At 43.4% G+C, this 12,656-nt stretch overlaps 2 protein-coding genes across 3 annotated transcripts; both read left to right on the forward strand.

Annotated features, from left to right (window-relative positions):
• The first annotated feature begins 1,652 nt into the window (after nt 1–1,652).
• Nucleotides 1,653–7,254, forward strand: LOC134468420 (heme-binding protein 2-like). The gene is made up of 4 exons (XM_063222341.1): nt 1,653–1,975; nt 2,979–3,114; nt 4,885–5,065; nt 5,474–7,254. Exons 1-4 carry the CDS (start codon nt 1,904–1,906, stop codon nt 5,643–5,645), a joined length of 561 nt encoding a protein of 186 aa, XP_063078411.1. The 5' UTR covers nt 1,653–1,903; the 3' UTR covers nt 5,646–7,254.
• Nucleotides 7,255–7,580: 326 nt separating this feature from the next.
• LOC134468421 (heme-binding protein 2-like) lies at nt 7,581–10,302 on the forward strand. 2 transcript variants are annotated; one of them, XM_063222343.1, is made up of 5 exons: nt 7,581–7,630; nt 7,767–7,951; nt 8,429–8,564; nt 9,294–9,474; nt 9,873–10,302. In XM_063222343.1, the coding sequence occupies exons 2-5, from the start codon at nt 7,880–7,882 to the stop codon at nt 10,042–10,044; spliced, it is 561 nt and encodes a 186-aa protein (XP_063078413.1). In that variant the 5' UTR covers nt 7,581–7,630; nt 7,767–7,879; the 3' UTR covers nt 10,045–10,302. The 2 variants fall into 2 exon arrangements, with proteins under 2 accessions (XP_063078413.1, XP_063078412.1); XM_063222342.1 differs by having other exon boundaries at nt 7,581–7,951.
• The last annotated feature ends 2,354 nt before the right edge of the window (nt 10,303–12,656 follow it).

The following is a 12,656-nucleotide window of genomic DNA, read 5'->3' on the forward strand; positions in this document are numbered from 1 at the left end:
ATGGTGTTAGTACAAAACTAGCATGTGGTATGACATAGCTGTTACACTAGTTGTCCATTATGCCTAATGAGAGAGATAGATGGTGTTGTTACTGACAAACACTTCAAACCTAACAAGAACCCACCACAAATCTCATCCAATCGGCGCAGAGTTAGCTGATCATAAGACAAGTTGTACGCAAGTCTCATGGTTACTCAGATAAGTTACCTGTGTTGGAAGTTTACACTACTTTTATTTTGACTTTTGACAGTTGCAGAGTAAAATTTGTGTCACACAGCAACAACAACACAATACAAGACAGTCAGATAGTAGGATATAATACCCTACCTGACTGTCCAGTACAGTGCAATACGTTACACTAAGATACAATGGTGTGTTTTTATCTTATATATTATATATATGTTTATATATATTTATATATTATATAATCACATTTTAATACCTCTGTTTATCCATGGTGAGCATCTTAGTAAGCAAGGTGCATTATTCTCAATTAACCTTTGAAGACATGTTGTCGTTATGAATTAGCTGTTACCAGAATGTCAATGACCAAGTCGTCGCGCATTACTAAATGCTCTGTGTTATGTCACAGTAGTGTAGTACTATGGTAGTTAACTTTTCAATGACTATTACATCGTTCCACTTGTGGTGCGGCGTACATTATGGGGCTACATGTTCAGCATTTTGCTTTGGTGTTGTGCATGTACCGTGTGTATTGCAGTGTAGAGTGTTTCTTTCTAGGATTTGTGTGTTGTGAATGGTTAACTCGTGGTCTTGCATAAGGACTTGATCACATGTGGCGTGTGATGATAGTCTAGAGCAGCTGTTAAAGGGACATTAGGCTGAATGGTGACTTGTCATTAACATGTTTGTTTATTTGTTCGTCCATTTTTATATTTAAATAAAGACAATAAAGAGATGGTGTCTGTCATGTATGTCATTTGAGTTCACCAATCGCAGCCTGGTAAGGGTCGCAGCCTGGTAAGGGTCGCAGCCTGGTAAGGGTCTGTTTATGACTGTTCTCACTGTCCAACAGCAGCCCCGTGTGGTAGACAGGAGTACTACAAGCTTCACACAAGCACAACTTTCTGAAAAGCATTTGAGCTTTGAGTAAGCAAACACTAACACCTGATTTGATTTTAATGTAATGTTATGTGTGCTGCAATCACTGTTGCTGTCAACACTAGCTACTGTAGGTAAATGTGAGGGAAGAACATTGCAATGGTATGTAGGAAACATTTCTTCATCTTATTTTTGGGGTGCTTTGGGGTTCCTGATCATACATCAAAAATAAAATGTGAAAAAAACACATTTTTTTTTAAAGAGCCAATCCGTGAGCTAAAATATAATAGGCCTATGTTGCCTCAAAGCCGCAGTATGCAGTAGAGGGTTAATGGTGTGTGTGTGTGTGTGTGTGTGTGTGTGTGTGTGTGTGTGTGTGTGTGTGTGTGTGTGTGTGTGTGTGTGTGTGTGTGTGTGTGTGTGTGTGTGTGTGTGTGTGTGTGTGTGTGTGTGTGTGTGTGTGTGTGTGTGTGTGTGTGTGTGTGTGTTTGTGTGTGTTTGTGTGTGTGTGCGCGCGCGCTACATTTATGGGATGTGGGTAAACCAGTTATGGGCACCGCTGCTGTCTCTATATCTTATCTTGACAGTTGTGGAGCAGCATGCTGGCGTTAACTCCAGACTAACTAACGGACCACTGTATTACTGCACAGGCTTGGAAGAGACAGACGCTTATCTACATGTCTACTGGATTTGCTCCACCTTACTGTCTGACACACTATAACGACTTCATCACACATTTCAGCCTTTCTTGGAGAATTTTAGCTTTATTTGGAACACCCTCGTCGCACATTTCAGACAGTCTTTTTGGGAGTATTTGAGTGTCTTTGCAGCCTTTGTGGAGATGTTGAAGGCACTGGGCCAGGTGTTGTTCACGGGCCTCCAGACCCCAAAACACACCACTCTGGAGAGCAAGGTGAGTGTGTTAAAAAGAGGAGAAAGAGGCGATTATGTTTTTTGAAAGCGAAAAGTGTGTGTGTGTTTAGATAACAGCTGAAAGTGACATTTCAAGTGAAGTGAATGGTACAGTACTTTTAACGTGGGGGCCGTTGGTCTTTTTGTGTGTGTGTGTGTGTGGGGGGGGGGGTCGGGGGTGTTGCGTGGAGTGGAGGCCGTTGCCCTCATAGCACGAGGTTCTCAAATGACCCTTCGAACAGCCAGCTCATGGAACACCGTTTATGCACTGTGTACGATTGTGGCCGGAGTAGGTATTGCAACTATGCTGCTAAACTAAACTGCTTCTGATTGCAAATTTCGATTGAATTTGATCTTTTCATGGATATTTATTAAATAACAAGTAAGTATTTGTGAAAAAGGTAACATTTGTGAATGGGCAGCATGAATTCTGGAAACAAACCACTAAAAATATTACAATATTAATTTTAATTATCATCTTTTTATGCGCATTGTTCTTGAAGTCCACAAGTTCGTAGTAATAATAATAGTTTGGGGTAAGAAATATAAGGTCCATAAGAATGATCAAAATAATAATATAGTGCTTGTGTTTCGGGATTATGGGGTTTGTAATAATAATAATAATAGATGGGGAGCTGTGGCTTAATGGCTAGAGGATATGACATTATACAATCAAGGGTGATTAAAATAAATCAACAAATTAAATAATACAAAAGAAATTCATCCATTCAGATCAGAGGTTTTCAAGTTCGAATTGGCTCTTCCTACTCCTCCATCCATGACTGAATTGGCCTTGAGTAAGGCCCCTAAGCCCACATTGCTCTAGGACTGTAACCAATACCCTGTAAATAACTGCAAGCCGCTTTCGATTTAAGTGTCAGATAAAAGTGTTAAAAAGTGTCAGACAGTATAATGTGTAGCCTAAAATATGACATAGTAATAGTAGTGGTAATAATAAACATAGTAATAATGATAATACTAATAGTGTAATGTTTGTGTTTCAGAGTAAGGATTATGAGCTGCGTAAGTATGAGAGTGCTAAGTGGGTGAGCACGGAGCTGAAGGGCTTGGGGGCGGAGGCTGCCATGAAGGAGGCATTCAGCAAACTCTTCAAGTATATCCAAGGAGACAACGACAGGAGTGAGTCACACACACACACACACACACACACACACACACACACACACACACACACACACACACACACACACACACACACACACACACACACACACACATTCAGGAAGACTCTCTCTCTCTCTCTCTCTCTCTCTCTCTCTCTCTCTCTCTCTCTCTCTCTCTCTCTCTCTCTCTCTCTCTCTCTCTCTCTCTCTCTCTCTCTCTCTCTCTCTCTCTCTCTGTCCCAGGCTCTCTCTTACACACACACACACACACTCAGACAGACACACACACACACACAAAACAAAGCCAAGACAGTCTGCGAAAAAATAACTTTTAACCCACAACAATAAAAGGATGTAATGTTGCCATTTTACTACATGGCAATAAGGTTGCTATTGTGAAGTGACACTATTATAGTTCCTAAGGGCCAATCTTTGGTTTAGGTCCATAGATTGCACTGTTTAGGTCCCTTGGCCTTATACTCTGACCACTGCACTGCATGATGCTCCCCACATCCACATTCATTGCTACTATACATGGTGACAATGTTGGGCAAGTGTGCATTTGTTTGTGCGTCCTGCACAGTTTTATGTGGCATCACTCACAAGCATGTCTCTGTGTGTGCTCTGTGAAACTGTTTTCTAGCTGGTGGCATCACAGAGCTACACACACAGAGACGTTTTCACCAGTGATGCCATGGCTGTATAGTGGACAAGACTAATGATGAGAGCACTTAGGTGATACTTTTTTTTATCCAAAGCGACTTACAGTTATTTAGGTACAGGGTATTGGCAGAGAGACTGGATAAGACTAATACTCCTATGCCTTTTTTCCACTGCCGGTTTTCTGGTCGGCCTACAGCTCGACACTGCGTGACTCGTCCGCCACTTTTTACTCTTCGATTGATCTGTGTCTTGTTCAATGGAAAAGCAAAAAGTGGTGGCCGAGTCGTGCTGTTTCGAGCTGTAGGCCAACCAGAAAATCGGCAGTGGAAAAAAGGTACTAGAATCTCTGGTTTTGGTTACTTGCACTGCAATGGGCACTGCAATAATGTTTGTTTTGTTCTTCTCGTTTGCTTGTTGTACTTCGTTTGCTCTGTCTCACTGTCTATTTAACCCATTGATGCCTGAAGCACGTACAAAAAAACGCGCGCTGAATGCCTAAGCCCTAGTTGGGAAAGTTGCCCTAAGCCTATAAAAACCTAAATATCTTAGCCTCTGATGCACATAAAAACATCAAATAAGTTGCATTTAAATCCCAAGACCCTCATCTTGCATTAGAATCTGTTTATTTAGCTGTAACATACCCACATTTTTATTTTTAAAAAAAGCTAAAATCTCAAGAGCCTGAATGCAGCATATATGTGTCTCCAGGGCATCAAAGGGTAAACAACACATACGAGTCATCAGGCTAAAATGGGTTAATAAGGAAGAATTGGACTTATTTTGATGGACATAAGTAAATTAGTTTAACCTGTTAAGTTACGCCGTTATACATTTGATAGTGGTGTACTATGGTAGTTACCTTTTCATTGACTATTACAGCATGCCACAGGAGGTATGGCGTGCATTATGGGGCTACATGTGTGTCTCTGTGTGTCCATGTCAATCCACAGTCGAGAAGGAGGACATGGCGGGTCCTGTGACGCTTTGTATTGAAGTGTGTGTGTGTGTGTGTGTGTGTGTGTGTGTGTGTGTGTGTGTGTGTGTGTGTGTGTGTGTGTGTGTGTGTGTGTGTGTGTGTGTGTGTGTGTGCGTGTGTGTGTGTGTGTGTGTCCATCATCCACAGAGGAGAAGGTGGACATGACTGCCCCGGTGACGTGCCTTATTAAACCCGGTTCTACTCCGGAGTCTGAGTCCAGCTTCACCGTGTCCTTCTTCATCCCAGAACAGCAACAGGCCGACCCGCCCAAACCCACCAACCCCGACATACACATCGAGAACCGCCTCGAGATGACTGTCTACGTGAGGTGAGAGGGAGAGAGAGTTCCAGCATGCAGGGTGCGATTTGTTGTACAATCAGAAGGGGGGATATGTTTCAGATTTTAAGCAATATCAATGGAATTACATTAAACTGTGATTAACATTATGTGTAAAAAGTGGCGATATCAAAACAATCCCCCCGCCATCCCCCCATACAAATCGCACCCTGCCAGCATGTATTGAGGTGTCAGTATTAATCCGATGTGTGCGTGTGAGTGTGTGTGTGTGTGTGTGTGTGTGTGTGTGTGTGTGTGTGTGTGTGTGTGTGTGTGTGTGTGTGTGTGTGTGTGTGTATGTGTGTGTTCTCCAGCATGTATGGAGGCGTAAGTAATAATCAGATGTGTGTGTGTGTGTGTGTGTGTGTGTGTGTGTGTGTGTGTGTGTGTGGTCTGCAGGACGTATGGGGGCTTCAGTAATGACCAGATCTTCAGTGATGAGCTCCAGAAGTTGGTTGCCAGCCTCCGTAGCGACGGCGTGGGCTTCCAAGAGGCGCCGTACTATCGGGTGGGGTACGACCCCCCCTTCAAACTCACCAATCGCAGGAATGAGGTCTGGATCCTCCAATAGGAGCGAGAGCTGCGTCAACCAATAATGAATAAGATCTGGGTCCTGTAGAGAGCAGATGGGGACACCTATTTTTTTTTTTTTCAGCTAAATTTTGGGGGACTTTTCCACATTTAACATCCCGATTGCAAAAGAGAAAATCACATTTGAATTGTGCTTTTGCGAGATGTTGAATTAAACTTCTACTGTAAATGACGTCATGCAACGTCATTGCAAGGCCACCAGCACAAGGGAAGATGGGAGATTGGATAATGGAATGCACTCAGTGGCATCTATAGGCAAGATGGGCGAAAAGAGACAAAACGATGCCAAACACACCATTTAAGGCTCCACAAGGGTTTTACGGTAGCCTGTACGCTAGCTGGAGACAGACTGCCTCTATAATTGAATATTAAGACATGCTATGATTTACCCTACATGTGCAAGCTTTTCTTTAATTCTATGATTTGAATACTTCAGAGGACAGTTACAGTTTTTCTCGATTGCTTCCACACAATTTTTGGTACTTCACACACAATTCTCGGAACATCTCACCCATTTCCCAACTCCCCTAACCAATGTCACTGAACACTAAACACAATTTCTGCTTTACACTCATACTTCAGTCTTAAACACACTCTTTTCAAACCACACAATTATCTGGATTACACACAATTTTCATGAAGGAAATCCCTGGTTGTCGCATTGAACACACTGTCATTCAAAATACTACAATCAACCGCCATACTATGTTCACTTCCTCATCACATGGGCAGACTCTCTTCATACCGGTTTACAATCTGAAATCATCACCCCATAAGGCCACACATTGCATGTAATATTGATGAAAACATGGGTGGATGCAGTGAGAAAACACATTTGTTGAGTTTTTGAACTCCAAAATATGTTATACAGGAGATAACTTTCAAGTGGTTACCCAAAATTTTACAATAAATTAGTGCATTTTTTTAAATGTCAGAAAAATATGTAAAATATACACACATCTGTGTACTCCAAGTCTGAAAAGAATATTTCAGCATTTTACTATAGGAAAAATACCCTCTTTAGTAAGTAGAACACTGACGAAAATAAGTTTCTACTGTGTGTCAAGTTGAGTATAGACAGAGATACTGTTGCTATAGAGTTTTACCAGAGATTTTTTCTAAAGCAACAGTATCTCTGGTTTTACCTTGTGCATATTAGTGTTCAATGGTTCACATAAGAGTGTATACAAATGACTGCTTGTGTGTGTCATTTGAGAACAAAATTACCTTTTTAGAAGAGAGTACATTGTTTTGAGACAAGACGTGCATTTTTCAGAGGTAGTGAAGAGTTTTGCCCATTGTGTGTGAGGTTTTGAGATTTGTGTGTAGAGTTTTGAGAATTCGAGAACTGGTTCCGAAAATTGTGTGTAAGCAATCGAGAAAAACTGTAATTAACAGTGTTGGCTTAATAGTTGAGCTGTAGACTATGTCTGTGTAAATTATCTGTCTGACCCTATCACTCCCATTTGTAAACTAGGCTATAAAGACCTTTTGCCCAGGTCTTAATTAAGAGCATTTTATCTGTTATTCTCCTTGGATGGATGGATCATACACATTTTCTCTAAATAAAGATTTGCAAAAGAAATTCATGAATGATTGAATGATTGACTGAATGAATGAATGAATGAATGAATGAATGAATGAATGAGTGTAGCCTAGGCTACATGAATGAAAAGAAAGAAAGAAAGCAAGCAAGAAAGACATTCAAAGACAAAGTGATGGAACAGAGAACAGGCAACACATCACCATCTTAAATTATTTTTATTTTCAGCGTAATGCACATTGACAATAGGTAATCAATCACTCAATAAACAATTACGAAAACATGATTCAGCCAGTGAGGGTCCCGCCCCCTTTTACGCAACGTGTCTCGTAACGACTAGAGCTACCCGGAAGTGTCAAATTAGGTAAACAACTGTCTGATACTGCAGTCGGGGCGAACACCCTGTAGCCAAAGTTATGCTTGTAAGTGCAAACATTTAAAAGATATGCATATAGTTTCCACTTTGACACTGTAAACAGATTAAATTGCAGGTAATCGGCAGTGTATTGTGCATTGCACGGTCTCACTACTATCTGATAGATCTCGCCTTTACAACAGCAACGCTAGGAGCCCAGCCAACACAGTAGCAATCGGACTTCACGTCGTGCAGTTATCAAAACAGTTATCAAATATCGTAACTGGGTAGATTGTGGCGCAAGGACTGGAAGAGAATGTTGAAGACTGTCGGACAGGCCCTCTTCTCCACTGGGCTACAGTACCCCAAACACAACGTGGAGAGCAAGGTAAAGGAAGTTTAGTGTGTGTGTGTGTGCGCGCGCGCCCAGTACCCAATCACTACAACCTGGAGAGCAACGGGGATCTGTGTGTGTGTGTGTGTGTGTGTGTGTGTGTGTGTGTGTTTACATCTACATCTGAAAATGATCAACTTCCTTGTAAATTGGTCTTGTATGCATTCTGTAGTGTAGGTACTGTGTGTGCATGGTTGTGGGGGCATAATGTCTGTGCAATGTAGTGTGTGTGTGCGTGTGTGGCATGGCCTGGATGAATGGTTAACCCTGCTGAATTGTTAACCAGAATAACCACTGCAGGTACGACAAAAGCCAAGGTGTGTCTCTATTATCTCTGACCTCTGATGGTGTGTGTGTGTGTGTGTGTGTTTCAGGGTGAGGATTACGATGTGCATCCGTGTGAGGCCACTAACTCTGTGTGTGTGTGTGTGCGTGTATGCGTGTGTGTGGGTGCATGCGTGTGTGTTTCAGGGTGATGACTACGAGGTGCGTCGGTACGAGGCCACTAACTGGGTGAGCACGACCCTGATGGGGATGGATGGAGACGCCGCCATGAACGCTGGATTCAGAAGACTCTTCAAGTACATACAGGGGGAGAACGAGAGGGGTACGACACACACATACACACAACCACACATGCACGCACACACACACACAAACAAAGATAACAAGAGGGGTCTGATGCACGTGTGCACGCGCACACACGCACGCGCGCACACACACACACACACACACAAACACACACACACACACACACACACACACACACACACACACACACACAAACACAGGGGGGAGAATGAGAGGGGTACGACAGAGACAAACACACACACAAGTGCAAGCTTATTCTCATGGCTTGTTTATTTTGACCATGTTCTCAATACACTCATGGCCTGTCAGAAGTGATGATTAGATATATGCACTATAGCCCATTGATGCCTGAAGCACCTGCAAAAAACGCCTGCTGAATGCCAAGTCCTTGTTGGGAAAGTTGCCCTCAGCCTATAAAAACCTAAATATCTTAGCCTCTGATGAACATAAAAACATAAAATAAGTTGCATTCAAACCCTAAGACCCTCATCTTGCATTAGAATGTGTTCATTCAGCTGTAACATACCCACATTTTTATTAAAAAAGCTAAAATCTCAAGAGCCTGAGTGCAGTGCATATGTGTCTCTCCAGGCATCAAAGGGTAAACAACACATATATGAGTCATCAGGCTAAAATGGGCTTGTGTGTGTGTGTGTGTGTGTGTGTGTGTGTGTGTGTGTGTGTGTGTGTGTGTGTGTGTGTGTGTGTGTGTGTGTGTGTGTGTGTGTGTGTGTTTGTTCTCCAGGTGAGAAGGTGGAGATGACCGCTCCGGTGACGTGTCGTATTGAGCCCGGCGCAGGTCCGGCGTGCGAGTCCACCTTCACCGTGTCCTTCTTCATCCCAGAACAGCACCAGGCCGACCCGCCCAAACCCACCAGCCCTGACATACACATCGAGAACCGGCCCGAGTTCACAGCCTTTGTACGGTACGCCCACTCCAGACCCAGATGTTCTTCATAGCACTCAACACTCAGCTGAGCTCCATGCCACCTGCATAGGACACAATGCACAAAACCATTTCTAACCTTAACCTGTCAGAAAAGCAATGTTTCTGCTTTATTTAGCCAACATCAGCAAATTTGTTGAAAAATTGTGCCCAGACCAAAACCACCTCTACCCCTAACCTGTAACCGGGCGTTTTGGAGTAAATGCGATACTGTTCAAATCGGCATGTTATCTTACTTACTTTCATGATGCCAAATTGCCTGTCCAGAGTTTGATGGTTTGTATTCAGAACTCATCTCCTCTCCTCTCCACCTCTCTCCTTTCCTCTCCTCCCCTCCCCTCTCCTCTCCTGTCTTCTCCCCTCCTCCTCCTCCTCCAGGACGTACGGGGGCTTCAGTCTTGAGGAGATGGCCCGTGAGGAGCACCTGAAGCTGGTTGAGAGTCTCCGTAGAGATGGCCTGGAGTTCCGAGAGGCCCCGTACTACCGAGCCGGCTACGACAGCCCCTTCAAACTGATCAATCGCAGGAACGAGGTCTGGCTCCTCCAATAGGAATGAGGGGGTGGTCTGGCTCCTCCATTTGTGACAAAGGTGGATCCAAGCAGTAGCAACAGGGGGGGATCTGGCTCCTCCAATAGGAATGAAGGAATACAAATGGGTGTATGGGGAGCGGGAACAGTCAGAAGAGAAGAGGCGAGGGGATGTCTATGTTAGGGGATGCTCTGGGGTGTTTCTTCTTTGGAGCGTACAGGGAGCGGGAAGGGACTTACTGTCTGAGGTGAGGCTGGGATGGGAATATAAGGAGGTCTGTCGGGGATAGTGACATGGGGGGGGGGGGGGGGTCATGGGAGATGAATCTTCAAGTGCTTCATTGTTCAGGGAGGGCTCAAAGGGGGTGCAGAAAGGGTTGCAGTCAGAAGGTCAGTGGGGGGGGGGGGTATGATAGTGACACAGGTCATTTGAAGGTCAAGTGGATGTCAGGGGTGTGTTGTCTCTTCTCTTTCATTGAAGCTCTCCATGATAGACTTTAATCATGTGACTCGGCTGAACAGTAACAAAGATCATGCGCTCCTGACATCATAAAACAGGAACTAACCTCAGCTAGGTGGCCAACATGTAGGTGGCATTGGAGACAATACACGACTTTTGAACACAGATGCCTTGTTTTTAGGTGAGTTGACTCCACTAAACTGTAACAACGCTCATGTGCCTATGGTCCCATAAAACGGGAAGAACAGAGACAAACACAGGGCACGGTGAGGACATCAACCCAATGTAAAACACAGTTGTTTAGTGACTTGACCTCACAGAGTTTAAGGTTTTGCAGTGTAATTAACACATCTCATAAAAACAACTCTCTATGTCATTATGAAGTGATTATACTCTCTGACCGAGTGTGTGTGTGTGTGTGTGTGTGTGTGTGTGTGTGTGTGTGTGTGTGTGTGTGAGTGTGAGTGTGTGTGAGTGTGAGTGTGAGAGAGAGAAAGAGTGCATATTAAACTCTCTCTGTGTGTGTACAGTACATTAAACTCAATCTGTGTGTGTGTATGTCTGTGTGTAGAATAGAGTGCTTTTATTAATCCCGAGGGAAATTAAGGTGTCTGACAGCTTACATAATAATAATAAAAAAAAATAAAAAATACATAAATGCACAGATACAAAATATACACAAATACATAATACACGTTATTGCACATTGCAGGAAACATATAGCACACACTTTACCCAAACATGCACTCTCACACACATACTGTACACACACACGCACGCTCACCTACCCCCCCAACATACACACACACACACAAAAAGCAGTACAGGGTGATTGTCCTGTGTGTCTGTGTGTGTGTGTGTGTGTGTGTGTGTGTGTGTGTGTGTGTGTGTCTCTGTGTGTGTCTGTGTGTGTGTGAGTGACCGTGTACATTAAGGCCATGTTTAATCCGCTGCTCTTTCTACTTTAATCCGTTTGTTCTGGTCACTCTTGTGGCATTTGTAACTTCTGCACCCGTGTGGTTTCAGCTGACCTTAATCTGCCTGGAGGTCATATTGTGTACTGCGCGCACACACACACACACACACACACACACACACACACACACACACACACACACACACACACACACACACACACACACACACACACACACACACACACACACACACACACACACACCCATGTCATATCACAGTACTCATGCTCATCTGCGTGGAGGTTGTGATGTAATATTCACTTGTATCCTATTCAAACTCATGTGCCTTTATCTTTTTTCAATATACATGATGGGCTTTTGTGCCTTTATTGATGGGAAATGAGTTGGGGGAGAGAGATGGGCCAGGGTTGGGACATGACCCAGGCTGGACTTGAACCTGTGTCCCTATGGGCATGCAAGCTCAAATATGGGGGGCTTAGCGCACCCCCCATGTGCCTGTATCTACAGTCTATGGGGTCGTTTTATGGCTACACTACTAAAACCCCTATTCATGCAGATGTGCCACTTGCTTCAATGTTAATTGATCGATTGCACACCAACACATTTATTTCAATAACCACTAGACTGCCTTAGACGCCAAATAAAAAAAACCAACAACAATGGTTTGTCACATCAATGTGTTTTTTTTCTATTGTATTTCATAATACTTGCTGCCTTGTCTGTTCTGTATTATTTGACACAAAATTAATAAATACATATCTGATGTACTCAGTTTGTCACGTCTTGAATTTGAATTGAAGAGCTCTAGAGGAAGCAGAACGAGACTGAGTGTGTGTCTTCACTGCAAGTGTGTATGTACATGACTGTGAGAATTTGTGTGTACTTAGGCATTTGCCCACGCATTTGTGCATGTATGTTTGTAGCTTTGTGTGTGTCTATGCAAGTGTTTTTGACGTGTCTATAAGCTGAGGTCTTGATGTCCTTCACATAGAGCCGTCCTCCCTTTAGAGTGCACATACACACACCTCTCTGTCTGTCTCTCAGCATATGCCTTGGGTGTGTGTGTGTGTGTGTACCACTGTCTTATGTGGTGGTAGTACACGTGTGTGAACAACTGACAACTGATAAACACTGTGTGTGTGGTTGGTTACTGCCTAATGTGCTGTGTGTGTGTGTTTGTGGGTAGACAGAAGTAGTCTAAAGAGATTCTGTATGTGGTGGTGATTGTGAGTGTGT

Source organism: Engraulis encrasicolus, chromosome 18, assembly GCF_034702125.1.
Source record: "Engraulis encrasicolus isolate BLACKSEA-1 chromosome 18, IST_EnEncr_1.0, whole genome shotgun sequence".
Classification (NCBI taxonomy): Eukaryota; Metazoa; Chordata; class Actinopteri; order Clupeiformes; family Engraulidae; genus Engraulis; species Engraulis encrasicolus.

What these genes read in the sequence shown, in the direction of transcription:
- LOC134468420 (XM_063222341.1), top strand. Translation starts at nt 1,904, where the DNA reads ATGTTGAAGGCACTGGGCCAGGTGTTGTTCACGGGCCTCCAGACCCCA. An exon ending in ACACCACTCTGGAGAGCAAG is followed by an intron (nt 1,976 to 2,978) that starts GTGAGTGTGTTA and finishes TTTGTGTTTCAG; the next exon opens with AGTAAGGATTATGAGCTGCG. An exon ending in CCAAGGAGACAACGACAGGA is followed by an intron (nt 3,115 to 4,884) that starts GTGAGTCACACA and finishes CATCATCCACAG; the next exon opens with AGGAGAAGGTGGACATGACT.
- LOC134468421 (XM_063222342.1), top strand. Translation starts at nt 7,880, where the DNA reads ATGTTGAAGACTGTCGGACAGGCCCTCTTCTCCACTGGGCTACAGTAC. An exon ending in AACACAACGTGGAGAGCAAG is followed by an intron (nt 7,952 to 8,428) that starts GTAAAGGAAGTT and finishes TGTGTGTTTCAG; the next exon opens with GGTGATGACTACGAGGTGCG. An exon ending in GAGTTCACAGCCTTTGTACG is followed by an intron (nt 9,475 to 9,872) that starts GTACGCCCACTC and finishes CTCCTCCTCCAG; the next exon opens with GACGTACGGGGGCTTCAGTC.